We start from the raw sequence: 25,715 nt of genomic DNA, 5'->3' as shown, positions 1-25,715 counted from the left end.
CCACGCGGAGACCAGGCCCACAGCAGCTCCACTAATCAGAGCTGTCAGTGATGCGAGGGTGGGGCGTGCTCTAGACCAACACTGCTGCACTGCCTCATGGGAAAAGGAGGCGATTAGTCAAGCAGCCAATTAACCAGCTGTCTGCATGTTTCTGACAACATGGGACTGTTTTAAGTCTGTTTGGAGAGGGAGGGAAAGATCTGTCAGAGGAGAGTTTTTTTACTCAAGTTGTACACGCAACTAGATCTAGTCATACAAAAGGGTGTTTTGGGCTGTTTTACTAAAATCAAACATGATTTTCAACATTCACACAATAGCACATCACATTAGGCTGCTGAGCAGCTAATGAGATTTAAACTCAGCCAGAGACAAGCTGGTTAGCCAGAACTGTCACAACAGGTTTTCAAGCAGATCAACCTTTTTTCATAATAATTAGAACTCTAATGCCTAATTCCATTTTTAGGATGTCGGCTTGATTCAGTATCGTCTCTGCAGAGCTTTGAACTTAACATGGAATATCTCAGCACTCACACGGAACATCTTAGCAGTGGTAGCTCAGTGGTTAAGGTACTTGTAATCGGAAGGTTGCTAGTTCAAGTCCCACCACTGCCAAGTTCCCATTGTTGGGCCCCTGAGAAAGGCCCTTAACCCTCAATTGCTCAAGTTGTACTCAGTCATAATTGTAAGTTGCTTTGGATAAAAGCATCAGCTAAATGCCACAAATGTAAAATGTAATCTCAGCAGTCACATGGAACATCTCAGCACTCACAGGGAATATTTCAGCAATATCTCAGCAGTCACAGGGAATATTTCAGCAATATCTCAGTACTCGCATGGAACATCTCAGCACTCATACAAAATATCTCAGCACTCAGGGAATATTTCAGCAATATCTCAGCACTCACACCGAATATCTCAGCACTCACAGGGAACATTACAGCACTCACATGGAACATCTCAGCATTCACAGGGAACATCACAGCACTCACACAGAATATCTCAGCAATATCTCAGCACTCACATGGAACATATCAGCACTCACATGGAACATCTCAGCATTCACATGGAATATCTCAGCACTCACACAAAACATCTCAGCACTCAGGGAATATTTCAGCAATATCCCAGCACTCACATGGAATATCTCAGCAATATCCGAGCACTCACAGGGAATATCTCAGCACTCACAGGGAACATCTCAGCACTCACACAGAACATCTTAGCACTCACAAGGAACATCTCAGCACTCACACAAAACATCTTAGCACTCACAAGGAACATCTCAGCACTCACACAAAACATCTCAGCACTCACAAGGAATATTTCAGCAATATCTCAGCACTCACACAAAACATCTCAGCACTCACAGAGAATATTTCAACAATATCTCAGCACTCACACAGAATATCTCAGCAATATCCGAGGACTCACAGAGAATATCTCAGCACTCACACGGAACATCTCAGCAAATCTCAGCACTCACATGGAACATCTCAGCATTCACATGGAATATCCCAGCACTCACAGGGAATATTTCAGTAATATCTCAGCACTCAAATGGAACATCTCAGCGCTCACACGGAATATCTCAGCACTCACATGAGTCACACTATTTTTCCACTGAGGACAATGTTGCAGAGGACAATGTTCACTAGAATATAAAAAATGATTTTCAGTTTTCTCCAAAGCATGCCTTAGTTATTCTTGTATAGACTGCTTTCCCATGCCTAACCTATATTTCTTTATTCTGGTCATGAGTCTCAGCAATTACTTTTTAAAATATTTAGTTTAGTGAGTGCAGCATAGACTGAGATTGTATGTGTGCATTTGCTATTGTTTGAAGCAGTTTTTGATGGAATACATTATTAACATATTGAAATGGATAAATAATTTAGCCTAAAATTGGATGTTGTGGCTCCTCAGCGTGTGTGTGTGTGTGTGAGTGAGACTGAGAGACTGCGTGTGTGCTGGTGTACGTGTGAGACTGCATGTGTGTGTGTGTGCATTGTCTGCTTATGTGTGTGTGTGCATGCATACGTTTGTGCACCTGTGTGTGCGTATGTGCAGGCAGGTTTACGTGTGTGTGTGTGTGTGTGTGTGTGTGTGTGTGTGTGTGTGTGTGTGTGTGTGTGTGTGTGTGTGTGTGTGTGCAGGCATTCATTTCTTGGCTGGGTCAGTGTTTCCCAGGAGCTCAGAGCAACGGGTCTGCACTAAACTGACATCTCCTCAGACTGTACAGTTTTAGAAATGCATAGATAAAAAACAACTGTTTGTTAATGTTTGTTATTCACTTGTTTAGTCAGTTAGTTAATTAATTATGTTTCACTCTTTGTTACCTTCACCATAAAGCAGATGCATATGAATATAATTGTAGAACAGACATTTCAGACGTACAGGTTTGGGTCAGTGTGAGTGTTCCCTCCTGTGTTCCCTCCTGTGTTCCTTCCTGTGTTCCCTCCTGTGTTCCCTCCTGTGTTCCCTCCTGTGTTCCCTCCTGTGTTCCTTCCTGTGTTCCTTCCTGTGTTCCCTCCTGTGTTCCCTCCTGTGTTCCCTCCTGTGTTCCCTCCTGTGTTCCCTCCTGTGTTCTCTCCTGTGTTCTCTCCTGTGCTCCCTGCTGTGATCCCTTCTGTGCTCCATCCTGTGCTCTCTCCTGTGTTCTCTCCTGTGCTTCCTGCTGTGATCCCTTCTGTGATCCCTTCTGTGCTCCATCCTGTGTTCCCTCCTGTGTTCCCTCCTGTGTTCCCTCCTGTGTTCTCTCCTGTGTTCTCTCCTGTGTTCTCTCATGTGTTCCCTCCTGTGCTCCCTGCTGTGTTCTCTCCTGTGCTCCCTGCTATGTTCTCTCCTGTGTTCTCTCCTGTACTCCCTGCTATGCTCCTTAAAGCCTGTTTTGTAGATACAGGATCAAGCTGGACTCTGATGATCTTGAGTATGGAGGTCATGGCAGACTCGACCACAACACGGACTTCTTCACAGAGCCCATCCCTTTCAACGAGCGCGCCAACTCCATGCAGGTAGACCCAGACCGCCCCCATCTTTACACACCTGCACACAACCACACCTGCACACAACCACACACACCCGCACACAACCGTACACACCCGCACACAACCACACACCCACACATACCTTCACACAACCATACACACCCACACATACCTGCACACAACCACGCATACCTGCGCACAACCACACACCCACGCATGCCTGCGCACAACCACACACCCACACATACCTGCACACAACCACACACCCGCACACAACCGTACACACCCGCACTCAACCACACATAACCGTACACAACCATACATACCCACACACCTGCACACAACCGTACACACCTGCACACAACCGTACACACCCACACACATGCACACAACCCTGCACACCTGTACATGACCACAAACACCCGCACATACCTGCACACACCTGCATGCACCCACACACACCTGCCTTTCTGGCTGTTAAAGCCTTCACACCTCTGTGCTTCAATACAGTAGCTTCTCAACAAATGACATCGATCAAGACAACATCCCAAATACATCTGTCACACCAGCCAGTCATTCATCAGCACACTGAAAGATAACTCTGAGAGAATTTTGTTTTTAGTCTTGTTCTTTTTTTAAATAGAACAGCTCTGTGGAGGTTTCTAGGAGGTTCTAGAACCTCACAAGAAGTTTTCTAGCTTGGCACTCTTGAGACTGTGGGAAACAGTTAACATTGTTTTAGTGATTGTCCTCAAGCTGTTGTGTTTTCTCTAGTGCACTGAAGGCCAGTTTGGATACTGATTAGATTATTTCCAGTGCCTAACTGATTATTTTAAATTGTACTTAAACATTAATTGTACTTTAAGATGCAGAGTCTCTGAGCTGACATGAGGTTCCTGTAAAGCTTGTTAAACACACGCACTGGATCTACACGCTACTCAACTCACCAAAACCTTTAATATTAACTGGATACACTGCTAAATCATAGCGTAACTTGTCATAGCTTAACTTAATCTCTCTCTGTACAATTGCAGCTTTTTTTACACTGTATATTTTATTTCCAGGGGCTTGATTGAAATTAAGTGCATAGCATGAAACTGAAGCTCCTCATTTCCGGGCTGTGGCTTTTGCTGCGCGGCCCTATCTACCCACTCACAAATCCGCCTTCCCTCTTTTAACCTCAGGGCCTGCGAAAGGAGAGAGACTTCACTGACGCCTGCGTTTTTACTTCAGTTGTGCAGCACATGGGGGGGGGATTTCTGATATCATGTCGAATTCACATTAACAAAGAATTTTTGAAACAGAAAGTGACAAGTGTCTGGGATTAAAACCACGGAGACAAAACTAGGGCGCTCTGTGCAGTTTCGGTAGGTGAGTCGTACTTCCAGTGAGGGAGAAACAGGCTCCTCTTTAAGCAGATGAGCATTATATTACAAAACCTCAAGGTATTTGTTATCAGATAATCGGGTTGTAGAAACAACTGATATCTGAACCACTCAGGCATCTTGCAACATTTATGAACTGTGATATTTTCCTGATATTAAGTTTGTAAAACTTTACGGTGAGCAAAGCAGACAGTGTGGAGGGTACCAGGGACTGTCCATCCACAGACTGGGGCCTTTGTCCAAAACAAACATGCAAACTCCAAGCACAAGCATACAGCAAAAGTAATTGGACAAAGGCAGTTTCTGTTTTAGCTCTGTGCAGCAGAACATTTGAAATGAATTAATAAATATTGGACAAATCGTTTGGACATACTCTGTTGTCCTGTTTAGTATTTGGTAACAGCGCATGCCTGCTTTGCGTGAGGGCATGTAATGTGTGTGCTATGCTCATGTCCAGATGTGCCCACATTGCCTCTCATTTTCTGGGCCTCCTGGTTCCGGTGAGTTTGTGTTGTCAGACTCACTTTCGCCCAGTGGCAGCCATGCCTGCCTGTGCCACTGTGCTACTGTGCTAGTGTGCTACTGTTCTTCTGTGCCACTGTGCTACTGTGGGTCATAAGCAACTTTTTTTGACTTTCCAGTTTCCTTCCTTTGTCATTCTGGTACAGGGGCAGCTCATCCTAACGTCAGGCCTTCTCCCAGATGTCTGTGGGCTATTTGCATGGTTTTCTTTTATCATACTGTAGCTCAGGTGTTCTGTCCTTCAGGCTTCCCAGTAGTCATGCTGGTGTGCTCTTCTGTTAGCCATCTGTGTCACATCTGTGCCTGCGTTCCAGATGAGGTTCTATAGCTCGTCAACACTTTATTGACTGAAGGTTTTCTCCCGTTATCTGCTACTATCTGCAGAGCTGTTTGGTTTGTCTGCATTCTTGCTTCTGAATGTCGTGGCCGTTGAATTCGACAAGTCAAGTGCTTTGACTGTGTCTCTTATTGGGTTTTCACTGGTTCTGCAGCCTTAGGGTGGTCTGCTTTGCTGCCACTCACACCTTTTCTGTCTTCATGCTGAGTGACAACAGATGCAGAAACTACTTCTAGAACCGACTCTAGAACCCTATAGACTGCACCCTCTAGACTCTACAACCTCTAGACTCTAGACCATCTAGACTCTTCATCCTACAGACTCTAGACTATCTAGACTCTAGACCTATAGAGACCTATAGACCTCTAGACTCTAGACCCTCTAGCCCATAGGCACTATATACTGTGTAGACCCTATAGACTCTCCAGACCCTCTAGAATCTAGACACTATAGACTCTCTAGACCCTCTAGACTTTAGACCCTATAGACTCTAGACCTTCTATTCATTCCCTGAATGGCGTAGACTAACAGCCAGTTGTCCACTTACTCATGATCCTCTGAAATGGGGGCGCTGTAGATATGAGCTGGCATTTCTGTAAGCTTCACCCAAATACAGAGGCAAAACACTACCGACACTGTTCCTCTCCGCTCCCGCATTAGCCAGACACCCCCAATCCAAGGCTGACCTTGCCTCCTGTCTGTCTGACCTGTCTTCAGTCCACCGGTGTGTCTGATGTCAGGGACAGTGCTACAGAACTATGCATTACATGTGAGCTGAGATGTGTTTGTGTTCTCTTACAGAAATATCCCTCTACTCGAATTCAGGGTGATCATAGTAATCATATTTGTTCTGAAACTGATCGTGCCACTCGAGAGCAGGCAGGTCGATCCACATTGATCTCCATTCTAGTGAATGCCAGATACCCTCCACCTTCACATGCCCTTGCACTAATGTGGGTTTGCATCTTTACTGTTTCTCTTCTATTTTAGTTGTACTGTAAAAAATCCTGAATTCTTGCAACACTGTTGAAGGCGTCCCATAATGGAGAGTTTACTGCTGGGGTTTGAGTTGTGAAGTTTTGCAGTTCAGAGGTTGCTGTCACGAGTCCTCAGTGGGTCTTTAATATGATGGCATGTTCAAACCCCCCCTTTCCAGAGCCTACCAAGATTAAAGCAGTTTGTCAGATTATGTAAGTGTAAAGCTTGAGGGAGGTTCAGATGTTTCCCTCATAATGCTTAATTCATTTGGCGAGAAACTTTTTTTAGTAAATGTTTAACCGCATCCTTCGCTCACGTGAAGTGCTTTAGCATGTTAGGCCAGATAGTCCACTCCTAGTGGCACTCAGCATTCATCACACCTGCAGTTCTCAGCTGTATTAAAACAACTTACTTTAGTTACGCCCCCCCCCCCCCCCCCAAAGAAAAAAGAAATTATGCATCCCTTTTTTTCTTTCTTCCAACTTTTGTATTAACTAGCACAGCATTCTCTCTCCTGCCCAGTCTCTGCTAAGTGCAGAGTGTAGCTTAACAAGCCCGGCTAATATCGTTCCCACGAGGCACGAGCAGGAGACGTTCTGAGCGAGATTCCTCTACATCTGTGTCAGACGCTCCGTCTCACAGGCCTCGGTGTGATGGGAATTAATCACTCTCCCTGCTGGCAGGTGCTCACAAAAAAACAGCTCCCTTTTATACCCATGCACTTTTTCTCCATCATTTATTTAAGGGCCATAGCTTCAAAGCCTACACGAGTCGATGTGGAGTTATCCTCCCCGTCTCCTCCTCTGCTGTAGCGGCTGCGTCAGCAGCGCGTCCCCTCTTCCAGCGAGGGACAGTAAACCCTCATTTGCCGTCTGGAGGCGTCGCCAAGTCTGCAGCTCACGCTAATGACGGACGTGGACACGGACAACACTTCTTTCTGCTTCCTGCCTTCTGAGCTGGCTCTCAGAACAGCGGCAGCGCAAAGTGTGCCTGATTCCCACAGTCTGATGCACCGCTGGCATGAACACTGCGTTTCACTTGGTGTAAGTTTAGCGTGACAAAGAAATTCCACTTCTGAATATGTGTGAGATATTTCAGTATTCAGTATCTCATTATTAAGGTTCTCCTGTAATAGAGAGAACTTTAATAACACCTTAATGTAGCAACACGGGGCCTCCAGGAAAGGTGTGCGATCACACTAATGTAATGTATAGTGTGTATCAAGTGTAAAGAGAGCTGGTGTGTATGGTGTGTTTCTGGTGTAGACAGTTGGTGTGTATAGTGTGTATCTGGTGTAGACAGTTGGTGTGTATAGTGTGTATCTGGTGTAGACAGTTGGTGTGTATAGTGTGCATCTGGTGTAGACAGTTGGTGTGTATAGTGTGCATCTGCTGTAGACAGTTGGTGTGTATAGTGTGTATCTGGTGTAGACAGTTGGTGTGTATAGTGTGTATCTGGTGTAGACAGTTGGTGTGTATAGTGTGTATCTGCTGTAGACAGTTGGTGTGTATAGTGTATCTGCTGTAGACAGTTGGTGTGTATAGTGTGCATCTGGTGTAGACAGTTGGTGTGTATAGTGTGCATCTGGTGTAGACAGTTGGTGTGTATAGTGTGTATCTGGTGTAGACAGTTGGTGTGTATAGTGTGTATCTGCTGTAGACAGTTGGTGTGTATGGTGTGTATAGTGTGTATCTGGTGTAGACAGTTGGTGTGTATAGTGTGTATCTGCTGTAGACAGTTGGTGTGTATAGTGTGTATCTGCTGTAGACAGTTGGTGTGTATAGTGTGTATCTGGTGTAGACAGTTGGTGTGTATAGTGTGTATCTGGTGTAAAGACAGCTGGAGTGTATAGTGTGTATCTGGTGTAAAGACAGCTGGTGTGTATAGTGTGTATCTGGTGTAAAGACAGCTGGTGTGTATAGTGTGTATCTGGTGTAAAGACAGCTGGTGTGTATAGTGTGTATCTGGTGTAAAGACAGCTTGTGTGTATAGTGTGTATCTGGTGTAAAGACAGCTGGTGTGTATAGTGTGTATGGTGTAAAGACAGCTGGTGTGTATAGTGTGTATCTGGTGTAGATAGTTGTTGTGTATGGTGTGTATCTGGTGTAAAGACAGCTGGTGTGTGTAGTGTGTATCTGGTGTAAAGGTTGCTGTGTATAGTGTGTGTCTGGTGTAAAGACAGCTGGTGTGTATAGTATGTATCTGGTTTCTCCTACATTTATCCTCAGAATTTTAATCCACAAAGGTCCTTAATCTTGTGTTAATCTCTATTTACAGAATTAAACGTTGTCCAATAAACTAGTTTCTAAATTAAATTTTATACAGTAATCCAGATGTGGTCATTAATCACGTTAATAAAATGAAGTGTGCTTGGCATTGTAGCGTGTGCTGTGTGGCTTCATTTAGCTCATGGTGTGATGAGAGTAGGTCACACTGACCTTGAACTTCAGTCTGTCTTCGTTTCCTTGTAAAAATGGTCTTTGCGGATGCTGTGCTTGAGTGAATTAGTATCCAGCCTGCGTTTCATTCCTTACTGCAGTCTTAACAAGCCGGGATTTGGAGGGAGTGGGGAGGAGAGAGCGAGAGGCATAAGAACTGAGTCACATATTATATGAACTCTGGATCAGTACAATTTCAGAGTGAGAGGAGGAGATGGAGAGAGAAATGGGGAGGTGGATGGATGTGGGTTAAGATGAGAACTGTGTAAAAATCTGAGAGTTGAGAGTGTTACAGCATCAGTGCCCGTAGCCTGCAGAAGTTTGCTTTTTAGCTCAGCGTGTGTTGGAAGGGCGTGTGGCGATTCGCCTCGTCGGGTCCTCTCTCTCTCTCCGCTGCTTTTCAGCGGCTCTCTGCAGAGCTGTGCTCCTTCTGCAGCTGCAGAGACTTGTGAACATGAAGTCACAGGGACTCTCTGGACAGACTTAAAAAGACAGAAAGATGCCGTGGAAAGTGAAGCAAAATTCTTCCCTGCAAAAGTAGAGGATGTTGGCCCGGCAGCTCAAGGTTCTTGGCTTCAACCTTTACACTGGGAAATAAATCCTAAAGACTCGCCAGGCCTGCTGGCATCTGATCCCTGACAACTCAGACACACAGACACACACAGACACGCCTGCGCATTCACACACAGAGAGAGACACACCCGCACCTACAGACCTTCATCTGATTCCTGCCAACTCACAGCTGCACCTACAGACCTTCATATGTCTTACAAAAGAGACCTTGAGCTTGACATGACCTGCTAGATAAAGCACACGAACACACACACACACACACACACACAGCTACACACGCACTTACGCACACACACACACACACACACACGCACGCACGGACACACACACACACACATACACACACGCGCACATACACACACACACACATACACACCTAGCCACAATTTCTCTTTCCATTATTATATGCCATCAAAACACATTTGTAGTTATCTGAGGTTAAAAGATTGAAAAAAAAGAGAATAAAAATGACAAAATTGCATATTTTAACACATTTATAATGTGTAATGTGCAGTGTAGTGAGTAGAGTGTAGTGAGTAGTGAGTAGACAGTAGTGAGTAGAGTGTAGTGTAGTGAGTAGTGAGTAGGGTGTAGTGAGTAGTGTGTAGAGAGTAGAGTGTAGTGTAGAGAGTAGAGTGTAGTGAGTGGTGTATAGTGTGTAGTGTATAGTGAGTAGTGTTGTTTATTCCATTAAGGCTAGTTGATGTGAGGACGTCTTGTAGAAGAAAGTGGAGTATTAATTAGTTAAATTAGTTTAATGCTCTCAAGGTTGATGGCCAGTGTGGATGTGTCTGTATGAGGATCCCTGTCTAGATAGTGAAGTGTGTTTGGTACATTTACCGGCGTGTGTCTGGAGAACTTCAGTAACAGTGTTAGGGGGACCTGTGTGGTTCTCTGGGTGCTGATTGTCACGATTGTTCTATTCAAGCCTAGAAAATAAACAATGTTGACATGTAGCAGGTCCCACATGCTGGTGGGTTTTGTCTCACCAGGTGCAGCGATTCATTCACAACACCTCCATCTTCTCTCCCTCTGTCTACCTCTCTCTACCTTTCCCCACTTTCTCTCTGTGCCCCTCTGTGCCTCTCTTCCTCTCTGTCTCCCAGTCTACCTCGCTCTCGTTCTCTCTTTCCAGCTCGAGCTCTGTGTCTGAACCTCACGACCCACAGGTGTGTCACACACGGCACCCTGGTACTGAACCTGGTACTAAATCTCCCCATGACCCTGCTTACGCTCCCATATCAGGGTCATATCAGTGAATTTGGATTTCTGCTCGGACGTGTAAACTCAGATATTTACAATCGTGGCCAAACGTTTTGAGACTGACACAAATTTTGTTTTTCACAATGTTTGCTGCTTCAGTTTCTTTTTGTCAGATGTTTATATGGTATAGTGAAATACAATTATAAGCATTTCATAATTTCTTTAACATTTTATTGAAAAATACATCCAGTTTAAGCAAAGACTTCTGCAAATTGCCTTGGCATGCTGGATATCAATTTCTGGCCAGGAAACTCTCCAGATCTCAATCCCAGTGAGAACCTGTGGTCTCTCCTCAAAAAGAGGGTGGACAAACAAAAACTGATCAACTCCAAGCACTGATTAGGCAAGAATGGGTTGCCATCAGTCAGGAAGCTGATATGCAGCATGCCAAGGTGAACTGCAGAAGTCTTAAAAAAGAAGGGTGAACACTGTAAATATTAAGTCCTTGCTTGAACCGGCTGTATTTATGAATACGAAGTTAAAAAAAACTTATGCTTAGAATTGTATTTCACTATACCATATAAACATCTGACAAAAGGATCTAAAAAACAGGCAGTAAAATTTGTGAAAACCAAAATGTCAGTCTCAAAACTTTTGGCCACGACTGTAAATACACAGTCTTGTGTTCAGATATTTGTCAGTGCTGATTGCCTCAGACATGGAGATGTGCAGAGGATAAACAGTGAGAGTGGAGACCTACAGCTGTGGCTGCTGCTCATACAGGGAGAAACACGTTTACACAAATACATAAATAAACGTTAAAGGAATCAAATTTTGGCAGGATGTCAGCTGAAAGCTGAAATGGCAGTTTTCCATGGCAGCGTGGCAGGTCCTGCAAAATGAGGCTGTGGCATGGAAAAGGGAGGCTGCTATTTAAACCCTAACAGTAGCTGCGAGGACTTTGGCTTGGCGTCACGCTGTACTGAGATCAGCCCTGCTGACGCTCAGGAGGTTCGTCTGGCCTGCAGCTAACATGCTTCTCCAACAGAATCCATTAAAGGATTGATGGAAAAACCAAAGACAGAAACAACAAGGTTTATTCATACTGCTAATAATGGTCTTGTGTATCAGTTCTACTAAAGTAGCTGTTTAAGATGAAATCAAAGCTTTTTTGTTAAACATTTTTTTTTGATAATCTTTAATGCGTTCAGGTTTTCTCACTGGGCACATCATTACGTGCACCTGTGTTATAGGTGCATACTGCACAGAGATGGAGAAGGGCGCACAGAGCGCACAGGCGCTGAGCCTGAGCCAGCACATCAGTAGCCCTGACACACTGGTGGCATGAGAATGGGGCGGGTTCTGTGGTCTGAGACCTTCGTTAAGGGCTGATGGACATCATGCATCTGGCAAAGTGGTGGTGGTGCTTGTGTATCATAGGCACACATCAAAAACTGGTCACAGCAGGCAATTTGTATGGCTTACTTACTGTTTCACCTCTCTCTGTTTCTCTCCCCCTTATGCTCTCTCTCTCTCTCTCTCTCTCTCTCTCTCTCTCTCTCTCTCTCTCTCTCAGGTTTACATTCCTTGTAGAACAGCTGTTGTTCTGGCCAATGAGGAAATTGACTACGGCAACTGAAACACGATCACAGATTTACCGGGTGATTGATAGATTGATCCACTCTACCCATCAGCCTCTGTGTTGGCTCCTCCCCCTGACCTCTGTGTTGGCTCCTCCCCCTGACCGCTGTGTTGGCTTCTCCCCCTGACCTCTGTGTTGACTCCTCCCCCTGACCTCTGTGTTGGCTCCTCCCCCTGACCTCTGTGTTGACACCTCCCCCTCACCTGTGTGCCCTGCACTTTCAGAGTTACTCAGTTACTGTCTTCACCTGAACCTCCACCAGGAGCCTCAGATCTCAATCCACTGAACTTGAGTAAACTGTGTAAATGACGTGTGCTCTGTTCTGTCCTGTTTAATATAATGGGTAGCTGGATGACTTTAGTTTCAGTTAATCTGTCGGTGATTGTAATCCTGGTTGCCAAATCCCATGTTTCTGCGTGGAAAAACAAGCAGGTCTGATTAGACTTTATTATGAAAACTGAAATTGCTCTTGAAATTGAAAGCCACGTCAAATATGTCTGTTTAGTTACATATTAACATCAAATGTACCATGCAAAACTAATTAAAATGCTTGCTTATATTTATTGTAATAAATTCCATCAAGTATCTAATCTAAAATGTGAATTAAGGTCTATTTACTGGGTGTGGTGCACAAACAAGCACTTTTTTGTGTTAATATTGTTGAGTAAAGCACTTGGACCATAAGAAAGCTTGGTAAAAGCAAGGATCAAGTTTAAGTATCACTGGAACCTTAGTGTAAGGAACTAAAGGTTAGCTATACTGAATCATTTATTTTGAAACCTACTTAATGAGTATTAGCAATCCTTACAATCTGCTGTCCAGTCTTACTATGGTTTATATTATTTTTCGTTGGACTGTAAAAGCTCACCAGTGAAACGTGCACACACTCTGAGCTAACATGTCCCACCTGATGTGGACTGCATCTCCCCGATGGTCTTCTGATGCTTGGTTGCTGTGTCGCTTCCAGTTAGCTCTGGTGAAGTAAACATCTCCATTAAACTCTCTCGGGTCACCACAAAAGTCTTGCTCTTAATGTCTGCCCGTTTTTCTCTAGTTTATTTTTTAATGAAACAGTGGGCCATCTCTGTGCTACATGGGCTGTGATGCTGCTCTGTGTACGCGCCTTATCTGGCCAACAACAGGGTTTCTCATTAAAGTCGAGTTGCTGCTTAGAGATGATGTAGACTTGCTTTTAAATCCTCCATGGAAAATGTCTGTGTATACATTATTCCAAACCTGAGCTCCTGAATAAACAGCACCTTCCCCTTTCTGTGTGTGTGTGTGTGTGTGTGTGTGTGTGTGTGTGTGTGTGTGTGTGGTTTGAACAAGCCGAACCGCCCCCACCCCGTCAGGTGAAAGTGATAGATACATAGATAACAATAATTATCCTGTTCATGTCTGCTGGTCCACGGAGGCTCACAGAGAGACGACTTCTGCTTGTATTTCCTTTTCAACCATTTTGCTTAAATCTGTTGTTTAACGAGTACAATTTTCATATTAAAAAAGCAATAATTTTTTAATTTGTGAAAGATGAAAGTGAATTAATTGTGGGTAAACAGTGGGTAAATCTCTTAGCCGCTTAAGAGCCGTTCCAGAGGAAGTGACTGATATTCTGAAGCTGCCATTTCCTGTTTTCCATTTACATTGTGACGCACTTGCCAATTCCTTGTTTCTCAGTCATTTTTGAGTGAAAATAACATTATACATAAATGCTGTGTTGTGTAATTCATTTTTGTATTTTTTGATTTACATTGTCATTATTATATTTGTCCTGAACATCAGTGTTGATTTGAACATATTGTTTAGTTTATTTTAAAGGGGTGATAGTCATCATTAGATATATTATATTATAGTTGTGGCTTCTTACCTTTCCTACCTGATTATATTGTGCACAGTAACGTGCCAGTTTGTATGTCAGCAAGCAGTGACTCATTGACTCATTGGCAGTACAAACAAGAAGTCCTGTTGTGTGTGGAACATTCTGTATCTGATGTGTATCTGTGTGGGGAATGTTTTGTATCTGTTGTGTGTGTGTAGAATGTTTCGTATCTGTTGTGTGTGTGTGTGTGTGTAGAGTGTTTTGTATCTGTTGTGTGTGTGTGTGTGTGTTCCTTGCCTGAGTCCCTCTGCCATGCAGCATGTCCTAAACTATTTTAACTGCTGCCCCATATGGCTGGTTTGATCTCCTCTTCCTACCACAAGCAAATCAGACAGCACCATTCACATTCCACCACCATCCCTGTAATGGCTCGCGCAGAGAGCTCCCAAGCCCACGGTTGCCTTTATATAACACCAAAAGCTTTAAAAAATCAACCCTGTTCAGCTCTCCAGAGGCATGAGAGCCCCACTCTGCATAAATATCTGCCTTGTGAACAAGGGCCATCGTGAGTTTGAAGGAGGTACGTCTTGCTTAATCGCGCCCGTCCTCCCCACCCGTGTTATTTTCACTAGTGTTCTCCAGTGGAACATGTTAAGAGGAACCGTGGCGTCCACGCGAGAGCAGCGGCCGCCGGTGCCACGGGGTTCCTCGCCACGCCGAGATGCTGCCTCGTTCTTAATCAGCCCGGTGGTCAGGCTGTGTACAGGGATGGAAATCAAGAACAAGCACGTGCCATTCTGCCCTCCAACTCCTCCATAAGGGCAGAAACAGGCAGGAGACATTTGTGCCCTTCCTCTCTGTGTGCTTTTCTTGCCTCTCCTGCTCCGCTTGGTTTTATTGATAGCATGGGTTTCAGTCTGCATACCAAAATGTGGAATAAAAAAATAAGACGAACTGTGTTGGGGTTTTTTTTTGTCTTCTTTACTGTAATGGTACATTATCATTACTGAAACTGATCTGGTAATTTTTTTAAAAATCAGGATTCCTTCTATTTTGAAGTCCAGAAATATTCACTTGTCAGGTGGCATAAAGAGTGAAAGGTGGAAGCACTTTGTGCTTTTCCTGACGCGACCGCGTGTCTGGCCCTGAATCTCGAGTCTTTAACCTCCAACACAGCCGCACGATTCGTCTTATCACTATTTTCCATTTTAAAATTGCGAAGTTCACGAGGGCCCTCGTGCTTCCAGGTGTTGCGTTTTGTCAGCACGCTCTGTCTCAGAGGTCTTTCTAGGACACCTGGCTGCAGTTTGTCCTCGCGCTTATCAAGGACACAGTGTAGACCACGCTGCGCAAAGATCTCGCGCACTGGCAGTGGTGCGACGCTGCCCTCTGCTGCCTGGTCCGTAGATCGCGTGCCGTACTGATGGAGGGTTATGCGGCCTTTTGCAGTATTGACACTTTCAACATCTAACACCACAAGATAAAAAGAAATTAAGCATATTTCCGTTTCATAGCACAGTCTGTGTTTGGTGGTGTGCAGCGTTTGAGGTTATGAACAGGACTGAAGCAACCTTTCGCCACTCAGGACTGACGAAATGATCGCGCTTTCTAGGTTTGCGCAAAGTACACCAGCACGTGGTGGGAGACGCTCGTGTACCCTGAACAAACTGGCCATTCTGTGACATGTTTCTGGTCAGTGCGGTACGGTCAGACGTCTTAACGACACAAGGGCGATCACAAATAAAAACTAAAGTCTGCTGTCCGATTAAAACACTATAAAAATATTTATGACACCATGAGTTTCTTTAAGTTATGGACTTTTCCCTGGAGTGACAGATCTGGGGATGTTTCTTTGTAAGTCTTGGTTGTCTGTGTAAACCACTTTGGCCACTGTGCGTGAAACATTCTGTACAAAACCTGCCCTGAAGAATATAGCAATATAAAGGTTTTATGAACCTTAGTTAACTGCAGGAAGTCGTGTGATTAACGTTTAATTATTTTTAATCATTTGACGGAACTAATTTGAAATATTTGTGAGTTCAGGAAGGATGCAGGACTGAAACTTGATCGGCTCATTCTCATGTCCTAACGTGAAGAAGAAAGCAGCCTGGCCAGGCTCCACGCGCGGGAGGGTTTCTCCATCCCCGCGGTGCTCCGAGTTCCACTGCTCGTGCCGATGAGTTTTGATGACGTCATGTTTCAGGGCGTGATGCTTGGAGGCAGTCTCGCGAAACGCACGGGAGTGGGCTCGCAGGCATGGTTCACTAACCTCGCGCACGGCATCGCTGTCTTAGTAGTAAAGTTTTCATTTAAATGTTATAACGCGCCGGATTTCGGGAGTTTTCCTGGAACTACTGCAGCTCACAGCCAACAGAACCCGAAGGGTCCGCGAGGTAAGAACTCAGACTTTTTTCAAAGTATCCGTCGTGTTTCATTTACGACATTGTTGTTCATCTTAGACACCCCGATATGTCCCGATATGTCCACGCACTTGTAACGCGAGGCAGAGCTCTCCTTAACGCGTGCTCTAGCTGATGTGGCGCGCGCGTACGCTGATGTGGCTCGTTCCTCTCGTGCACATGGTCCAAGAGCTGATGCAACACACGCCCGCGAGCGGGTCTCGTGAACGTCGTTAGCACAGCGCGCGATGTGCTGCGGTTTGACGCGCCACCGTAAAGAAGCAGTTCGGGCTTTCGTTTCGTTTATTTCCTGAAGCCGAGCTACGACGCGTTTCCTCGCGCGTGCGACACAACGTGCTCCACTACCGACGGCAGCGCGCGCAGATGATGTCCGGCATAATTCCACGCGTCAGTTAATGACGTGCGGGCGCGTTTGCATCACTGCTGCTTTTACTGAGACGAGCTGGACTCCTCCAACCAGGTGGCGGACAGCTAGCGGGCGCCTTCCCATGGGGGATGGTGAGCACACAGTGGTGCTTGTCTTACCAAAATTGTAAAATGGCTGACAGAAAAATTGAGCGCACTAAAATGTATAACCGTTAACAACTTGGCTATTTTACCATTGTAAACTGAAATGAATAAATAATGGTTGTTTTGGTTAAAATACAATAACGAGGGGGAACATTTTACATGTTCTAACTGTTAAAACTGCAGCAGAAGTGAAGTGTGGCGTAAAACGGTAACTGTCTTGCAATACGACACCGGTCACGTGTTCAAAGAGCACCATAAAAATATGCATAAATAATAAATGAGGTCATTTATTTGATTATTCATCTAAAACCAGCCAGTGGTCATAACCCTAATGCTGGAAGAGGAGAACCCTGGTTGTGCTGCTCACCTCGTGTGTGTGTGTGTGTGTGTGTGTGTGTGTGTGTGTGTGTGTGTGTGTTTAAGGTGGTGGTGTTTTGGGTTTTGTTGTTTTTTTCTTTCGTTTGTTTTGTCCTGTGTACTGGAGGTTTGGAATCCTCTCCACTACACTTTAGAAGAGGTTGCTGCAGTAGTGTTCTGTCTCCTTTGGTTTGTGCGATTGATTGTTGTCCTTGACCTGGAGTTAATTTGTCATGATGTCATAACAGCTGGTCATCAACAGTCCATGCTCAGGAGGGGAGGAGCTGTGTGTGTGTGTGTGTGTGTGTGTGTGTGTGTGTGTGTGTGTGTGTGTGTGTGTGTGTGTGAGAGAGAGAGGGGGTGACCCTGACAGGGGTTTGATTGAGGGTTTGCTGACATGTGCAGTTTTGATTGACCCGAGGACCTGACATTTTAAATAAATATGATGCAAAATGTTTAAATATATTTTAAGTGAGATTATTTGCAAATACGTTTAAAAGAACATTGGCAAATGGAATGTGTGTTGTACATGGCTGTGCTCCTCATGTGTGTGTGTGTGGGGGGGGGGGGGGTGGGGGGGGGGGGGGTGTGCTACTATGCTCTGTGGATCTACGTAGCCACACTTCCTGACTGTTGTGCTAGGTCTTCACACACTATTGTCTTTTCTATTTCATTCGTTACCATATTTAGTCTTCCAGGGCGTGTTCTACGATCACATACCAACTTTTTCTCCCTTTGACTTCCACTGGCATGTGAGCGATCTGCATCCATTGGGGTGGGACCTTCAGGTAATGTAGTAGTAACCTCACCTTTCCTGTTTCCTGTAATTGGAATTTGTTGAGGACGGTAGTGTTTTTTTAATACATCAGACTACATGTTTTAAGTATTCCTGTGGCCGGTGTCGTGTGTGGCAGGTATTTGCTTTGCTGTCACGCCAGACATCTGCTCCGTTCAGTAAGGACATGTGATCTCTCTGGGCCGATACTGTCACGCTCTTGACTGAGCCAGTGAGGGTGTTGTACTCTCTTGGCAAACAGCTTAGAAACTCTGCGCTCTTGGACTTGAGTTTGGTTCAGGTTTTCCCTGAAGTTAGTCACACTGAAGCTGCCAGCCTGCAGAGGTCACATCCCTTCAGGAGTCGTTGAGCAAATAATCCAATTATCATGACAATGACTGAAGGTTGTGAATGGTTAATAACTAAGATATTGCTCAAGTTTTTAACTTCTTAGTCTCCATGGACCTGCTTGTGGGTCCTAATGCTAAGTAGATACTTGCATATAAAAAATGTAAAAACAATGTGGAAAAATAAAAAATATTGAGGAGTATTCGTCTGTGAATGCACAATGAATAAGCCTGTAGTTTAAAAGGTTAATGAGTTCTAGGCTGTGGTGAAGAAGTCTGAACGTTCCCGAGCTCTCCGACACACGCCATCTCTGGAGCTTGTTGCTGTGTTTGAGTTGGTCTTGTGTAGGTCGTGCGAGGGCCTGAACTGGGCATGCACTGGAGTGATGGACTGGTCAGTGTGTGGTGAACATGGCCACCGCAGCTGCTGTGCTGGGTCACATGACACGGCTGGGTTCTGTTTGTGTCCCTCGGGCCTGATTGGTCACGTGTGTGACCATTAACCCAATGATGGCTCAGGGAGCTGGCAGAGAGCCAGTAAAGGTGCCCCCCACATGGGTGTGTGCACCTGCAGATGGATGGAGGCCCTCCTTCTGAGGTGTGATTGTTTACACATGTGGGAGAGGAGTATTGGTTTTGTTTGGCATTCTGAGGGTTTCTCTGTGGTGTAGTCTAGGTGTTACGAGCTGCTAAGTGAAACATGGCATTATACTAAGATTTACACAGGTGTTCTTGAACAAGTCTAATCTTTTAATCTGATTTCCTTCTGAATGTGTGAATTATTTTATTCTGTATTTGCACACTCTGTTTTTATTTGATCTGCATAAGAAACACAAAGAAAATATCTCTTAAGTCCAAGATAATTCACTGCAGTTGTAGATTTAAGTACCACGATGTTCCCATGTTGTATAGTGGTATACAAACTGTATTTATGCTTCAATTAACACTGGGACTTTGTGGTGTGTAATGGCACACGCTAGTGTCTAGTCTCACACTGAATACTTCACGTTAGCTGTTGTGCCAGTGAGTGCAGTCACTATAAAAAGGTTTTACTGTAAGGTCTCGTTTACACCACTGACGTCAGGTTTATCCGAGTCCAAAGCCATAAGTCAGGCTGCAGTTTTTGCTAACAGACTGGGTCCTGAACTAGCTCGACTTGGAATTCCTATGGAAGCCCAAATGGACATTAAAGATACAGTCGGAAGCTCACTGCCCAAAATGGACTTTAAAGATGCAGTCAGAAGCTTCAGAAAGTACCCTGATCACAGAAATCTCTACAGTGAAACCTCACAATCTGAAAATAACTTCTAATAACCTCAGATTGACAGACAGACAACAATTATGTAACTTAAATTAGAACTTTTCAATCATTTGTGTCTTTACAGTTTGTATACGTTGGAGACAGAAACCAAACTCATGATTCATCATGAATGATAGTTGTGTGTAGCTAAACAACTCGTTATGTACTGTAAACAAACATGAACTGACCTGGTTTACAGATGAACAGTTGATGTAATAACATTAATCCTGTTAATTAAGTTTAACGATGTGTGTGTGTGCAGGAGGCCATGATCGGAGCGTCTGTTTGACCATAACGTCACGTCATCCGTTGATGTTGTATCTGTTCTGACGTGTCTCCATCTGTCGTTCTAGGCGTCTGACCGTGCTGTGTGAGGTGTGTGTGTGAGGTGTGTGTCACCATGGTGCTGACCACTTTGCGAGGCTTTGGGCAGATGCTACTGCGTGTGAAGGCGGTCGACTCCAGTACGCAGGAGACGCGACTGGCACGCTGCCTCAACACCTTCGACCTGGTGGCACTGGGCGTGGGCAGCACGCTGGGCGCCGGCGTGTACGTGCTGGCCGGGGCCGTCGCCAAGGACAACGCCGGCCCCGCTATCGTCCTCTCCTTCCTCATTGCCGCGCTGGCCTCCGTCATGGCGGGCCTGTGTTACGCAGAGTTCGGCGCGCGCGTGCCCAAAACAGGATCTGCTTACCTCTACAGCTACGTTACCGTGGGCGAGCTGTGGGCCTTCATCACAGGCTGGAACCTCATCCTCTCCTACATCATAGGTATGAAAACCTCCGCCACAGAAGGGAAAGTGTTGTTAAAATATTACTGAATTAAAGGTTTTCAGGTTGAAGTGTCATATTCTTAATACTTTGTTCTCGTCATCTGGAGAGCGTTGTGCGTCTTTGCTGCAGTCTGCGACTAAAAATTAACCTGTTGCCTTGAGTTCATCACGTTCATTGTGTCGTGTCGTGACCTGGTTGCCGTAGGAACCTCCAGCGTTGCCCGGGCCTGGAGTGCCACATTTGATCGGCTGATAGACAACCGCATCGAGGTGTTCTACAGAGCTCATATGAGCATGGACGCACCGGGGATCCTCGCAAAGTACCCGGACATCTTCGCCGTTCTCATCATCCTCGTTCTGACTGGTAAGGCCCATCCGGATCACGCGCACATCACCCGGTGTGTGTTCAAATCGCGGATCCGTACTGCGAGGTGTGCCAGGTGTGTTTCTCTGCAGCGTTCCTTTGCTGTGCTATGTGCAGGGCTGCTGGCGTTCGGTGTGAAGGAGTCGGCCATGGTGAACAAGGTGTTCACCTGCATTAATGTGCTGGTCTTGATGTTTGTGATTGTGTCCGGACTGGTGAAAGGCACCTTCAGCAACTGGACTCTGAGTCCACAGCAGATTCTCAACACCAGCTCTAGTGAAAAGTGAGTCGTCGCTGTGGGTGCATTTCCGGTTCCAGTAAGGGCTGTTATTGGTGTGATGGTAGGCTAATGTGGGCTGTGTGTGTGTGTGTGCGCATGCAGTGTGTCAGAGGCGAGTCTGGGACAGGGTGGTTTCATGCCCTTCGGTTTCTCGGGGGTTCTTTCCGGAGCTGCGACGTGTTTTTACGCGTTTGTGGGCTTTGACTGTATCGCTACCACAGGTGAGTGTCGGACTCCACGTCCTGTGTTTCATCCACGTGTTCTTTAGTTCTTTGGCTTCCTGGGGACGGAGCCGTGGAGGCTTTTCTGAAGCCGCTGAGCTGCTTCTTGCCTCGCCGTGTTTCCCTGCAGGAGAGGAGGTGAAGAACCCCCAGAGAGCGATCCCCATCAGCATCGTGGCGTCTCTGCTCATCTGTTTCGTGGCGTACTTCGGCGTGTCGGCCGCCCTCACGCTCATGATGCCGTATTACATGCTGGACGAGAACAGCCCGCTGCCAGCTGCCTTCGAACACGTGGGCTGGAGAGGAGCTACGTACGCCGTGAGCGTCGGGTCGTTGTGCGCCCTGTCCACCAGGTAGGGACTCCGTGTGGCAATATTATTATTATTGTTGTTGTTGTAGCTGAATTAACTGAAATTAATAATGATTAAATAATATTAATAAATGAAATAGTTCTGGAAACTTTTTGCATAGTATTAATAATAGTGATTGTTGTTATTGTTGCTGAAATGGCTAGTTATTACAAATAATAACTAAATTAATAAATAATAATTATAGGGATAACAATAGTGATAATTGTTGTTGTTATAGCTGAATTAACTGAAATTTGTAATGACTAAATAATAAATAGCTCTGGAAACTTTTTGCATAGTATTAATAATGGTGATTGTTGTTGCTGCTGTTGTAGCTGAATTAACTGAAATTAATAATGATTAAATAATATTAATAAATGAAATAGTTCTGGAAACTTTTTGCATAGTATTAATAATAGTGATGTTATTGTTGCTGAAATGGCTAGTTATTACAAATAATAACTAAATTAATAAATAATAATTATAGGGATAACAATAGTGATAATTGTTGTTGTTATAGCTGAATTAACTGAAATTTGTAATGACTAAATAATAAATAGCTCTGGAAACTTTTTGCATAGTATTAATAATGGTGATTGTTGTTGTTGTTGCTGCTGTTGTAGCTGAATTAACTGAAATTAATAATAACTAAATTATTATTATTATTATGAATATTAGTATAATTGTTACATAAAAAGTTTCCAGAGAAACAGGATATTTAGGACACAGGGTTTTTCATTCATATACCAGGATTAATTCAGCGAGTGTGAGTGCAGCATGCCGTGTCTCTGCTGTGGCTGTTAATAGCAGAGATCTGAGTTTAATATTAGGCTCCCATTACACTTCCTGCCTCTGAGAGAGCGAAACATGCCTGTGATGGTACCGCTACACGCCCTGCTGTATGAGCTGCACAGATCTCACTCACTGCGGGGGCTGTGTATGCTGTGCAGCTGTTTCTCCACCGCTGGGGGGGGTGTCTGGGTGGTGCTGACATGATAGTGGTGGCATGTTTTGGGCTGGAAGACGTTTCAGTCACAGCTGTGTTGCTGGGGTTCTTGCACACGTCAGTGTGTCGAGAGTGAGTGACTGAACAAGTCCAGACAAACTGCAGGTGACCACTAATGGCACAGCTAGACACCTAACTCTGTGTGTGTGTGTGTGTGTGTGTGTGTGTGTCCATTAGCCTCCTGGGCTCCATGTTTCCGATGCCCAGAGTCATATGGGCCATGGCAGAGGACGGTCTTCTTTTCAAGTTCCTGGGCAACATCAACTCCAGGTCCAAAACCCCTGTAATGGCTACACTTACCTCAGGGTTTGTGGCAGGTGAGGAGAATTAAACCCAACAGACTGGTTCCCTGTTCCTGTAAGGGGCGCTGTCTCCCAACAACAGATAATCAATGTATATCCCTCCCTCTCTCCACCCCACGGCTCTGTCTGAGAATCGGTTTCAGCGAACAACCTTGGGAACCTTAATGTCCTCCTCTCTCAGGAGGACATGCCCCTAAAAGGACACACCGCCAGAAGGAAACTTGACATCTTAGAAAACAGCTAATGTTGCATTACACAGCGTTAGGACATGACTGTATATCGAGAAGGTCATGACACGACCTGTTGCGGTGTTCTCCTGAGATGTTAGAAACCTTTCCAGGACACTGTGACATGTCTGTATCAAATCCCTCTCATTCTTTAAACGGCAACTTCCGCAGGGGGGTTAGTGTACATGTTTTGATATCCAAGTTCTTTTCTGGATTTTATCCCTGGCTTGTATCTATGACTAAACACACAGAGTCAAATTTTTGTTTTCTATCTAAATTGACTCATGTATTTTTGTTAAATGTTTATATGCATGAATATCATGTATATCATGTGTACTGACAGAGCTTGATTCCATTTTGTCTGTGTATTTTTTATTTTTTTTTAGCCCTGTGGTCATGCTTCTTCAGTTAAGTGTGTGTGTGTGTGTGTGTGCGTTCTGTGCAGCTGTGATGGCGTTCCTGTTTGACCTGAAGGACCTGGTAGACCTAATGTCCATCGGGACTCTTCTGGCATACACGCTGGTGGCCGCCTGTGTCTTGGTGTTGAGGTATACGCTGTGATGTCAGAAAACATTAAAGACCTCAGATTTGTGTAGATGTGAGTTTTAGTGTGCTAGTATTCCCTGAGGGGGGTTATGTATGTAAACTCTACTATATGCTACATACAATGTACACACACACACTCCTAAAATGGAAGCGCTAATGCTAACAGCGCTTATGGTGCTATTGGCGCAGCCAACGGCGCATGCACACAGCCCACCATAGAACAGCGGCCTCTCATCATCACGGGGAGTGCGTGAGGAGAGTGTTCAAAAGAGTGAATACCGGGAAGGCGGTGGGACCAGACGGTATCTGCGGGAGGGTCCTCAAATCCTGCGCAGACCAGCTAGCCCCGGTATTCACCGACATCTTCAATCTCTCCCTGATGCTCGGTGTTGTCCCGTCCAGCTTTAAGCGATCCACCATCGTCCCCGTCCCGAAGAAACCTCGACCCTCCGACCTCAATGACTACCGCCCTGTTGCCCTCACATCAGTCATGATGTAGTGCTTTGAAAAGCTAGTCAGAGACTTCATCACATCTTCACTGCCAGCCTCCATGGACCCACTGCAGTTTGCATACCGCCACAACCGCTCCACTGATGATGCAATTGCACATCTGCTCCACACCACACTGACCCACCTGGACAAAGGGAGGGGTAATTATGTTAAAATGCTGTTTGTGGACTACAGTTCAGCATTTAACACCATCATCCCCTCCCTACTCACTACTAAGTTGGAGGATCTAGGACTGCATACATCCCTGTGCGACTGGATCTCCAACTTCCTAACAGACAGACCACAATCAGTACGGGTGGGCAACTGCGCCTCATCCACCCTCACCCTCAGCACTGGAGCTCCTCAGGGTTGTGTCCTAAGCCCCCTGCTCTACTCACTGTACACTCACTGTACAGCCACTTCCAGCTCCACCATCATTGTCAAGTTTGCTGACGACGCCGTCGTCATTGGCCTGATCTCGGACAACAATGAGAGGGCCTATCTGGAGGAGATTAAACACCTGGAGAACTGGTGCCAGGAAAATAATCTCCTAAATGTCAGTAAGACAAAGGAGCAGATTGTGGATTGCAGCAAGAAGCAGGAGCGACACTACCAACCTGTGAGGATCAGTGGAACCATGGTGGAGAGAGTAGATAGTTTCAGGTACCTTGGTGTTCACATCTCGCAGGACCTGTCCTGGTCCCGCCATACCAACTCCCTGGCAAAGAAGGCTCGTCAGCGTCTTTACCACCTCAGACGCCTAAGTGACTTCAGACTGCCCTCCAAGGTACTGCAGAACTTCCACACCTGCACTATCGAGAGCATCCTCACGGGGAACATCACAGTCTGGTTTGGGAACAGCACCAAGCAGGACAGACAAGCACTCCAAAGGGAGGTGCGTTCAGCAGAGCGCATCACTCATACGGAACTTCCTGACCTGCAGACCATCTACTACAAGCGATGCCAGACCAAGGCCAGGAGGATTGTGAAGGACCCCACCCATCCAAACAATAGGCTCTTCTCTCTGTTGAGGTCAGGGAAGCGCTTTCACTCCCTGAAGACCAAGATAGAGAGACTGAAGAGGAGCTTCTTCCCAGAGGCCTTTCGGGCCCTGAATCAGGGAAATTGATCAACTGTGGGGACCACCACCATGTAACTGTGAATATTCAATTACAAGTTGGAACTGTACATTGTGTACATTTATACATATCCATATATACATTGTGTATATAAACATATTATACATACATTGTTATATATATATATATATTTTTTTTTAGGGTTATAAATAATATAATTTCCCTATACACCTGTTTGTTGTTTTCTTTTTCCTCAGTTTGGACAGAGCACTCTCAAACCATTTCACTGCGGGTTATACTGTGTATGACTATGTATGTGACAAATAAACCAAACTTGAACTTGTTTTTCTTGGGGGAGGTGGGGCAAAAATCACAATAAATCTAGTCAATTTTCCTCTTGATTATGAAATTGCAACCTAGAAACTAGAGGACAGGAAGAATAGAAAAGTGTAAAAACCTGCTTGTGTAAGTGTGTGTACCTCTGTAGTA

General features: G+C 45.2%; 2 protein-coding genes across 5 annotated transcripts in view; both read left to right on the top strand.

Moving 5' to 3' along the window:
• Positions 1-12,659, top strand: part of gbe1b (glucan (1,4-alpha-), branching enzyme 1b) — a 73,868-nt gene extending 61,209 nt beyond the window's left edge. The window contains exons 15-16 of the mRNA XM_027012009.3: positions 2,894-3,011; positions 11,997-12,659. Coding sequence (XP_026867810.2) covers positions 2,894-3,011; positions 11,997-12,059 — 181 coding nt within the window. The 3' untranslated portion in view covers positions 12,060-12,659. The remainder of the gene's footprint in view (positions 1-2,893; positions 3,012-11,996) is intronic.
• Positions 12,660-16,107: 3,448 nt separating this feature from the next.
• Positions 16,108-25,715, top strand: part of LOC113578635 (high affinity cationic amino acid transporter 1-like) — a 13,613-nt gene continuing 4,005 nt past the window's right edge. The window contains exons 1-9 of one of the 4 annotated variants that reach the window (XM_035534481.2): positions 16,108-16,274; positions 17,859-17,956; positions 19,944-20,360; positions 20,568-20,726; positions 20,844-21,009; positions 21,109-21,227; positions 21,358-21,580; positions 22,761-22,900; positions 23,558-23,660. In XM_035534481.2, coding sequence (XP_035390374.2) covers positions 19,991-20,360; positions 20,568-20,726; positions 20,844-21,009; positions 21,109-21,227; positions 21,358-21,580; positions 22,761-22,900; positions 23,558-23,660 — 1,280 coding nt within the window. In that variant the 5' untranslated portion in view covers positions 16,108-16,274; positions 17,859-17,956; positions 19,944-19,990. Of the gene's footprint in view, positions 16,275-16,306; positions 16,800-17,858; positions 17,957-19,943; positions 20,361-20,567; positions 20,727-20,843; positions 21,010-21,108; positions 21,228-21,357; positions 21,581-22,760; positions 22,901-23,557; positions 23,661-25,715 lie in introns of those variants that run through there. The other 3 variants (XM_035534482.2, XM_027012014.3, XM_035534483.2) reach the window with 3 other exon arrangements.

This window comes from Electrophorus electricus, chromosome 17 (genome assembly GCF_041902795.1).
Source record: "Electrophorus electricus isolate QZ-2024a chromosome 17, ASM4190279v1, whole genome shotgun sequence".
Lineage (NCBI taxonomy): Eukaryota > Metazoa > Chordata > Actinopteri > Gymnotiformes > Gymnotidae > Electrophorus > Electrophorus electricus.
Note: the sequence above shows the minus strand (reverse complement) of the source record. Positions and strands in the feature narration are given on the sequence as shown.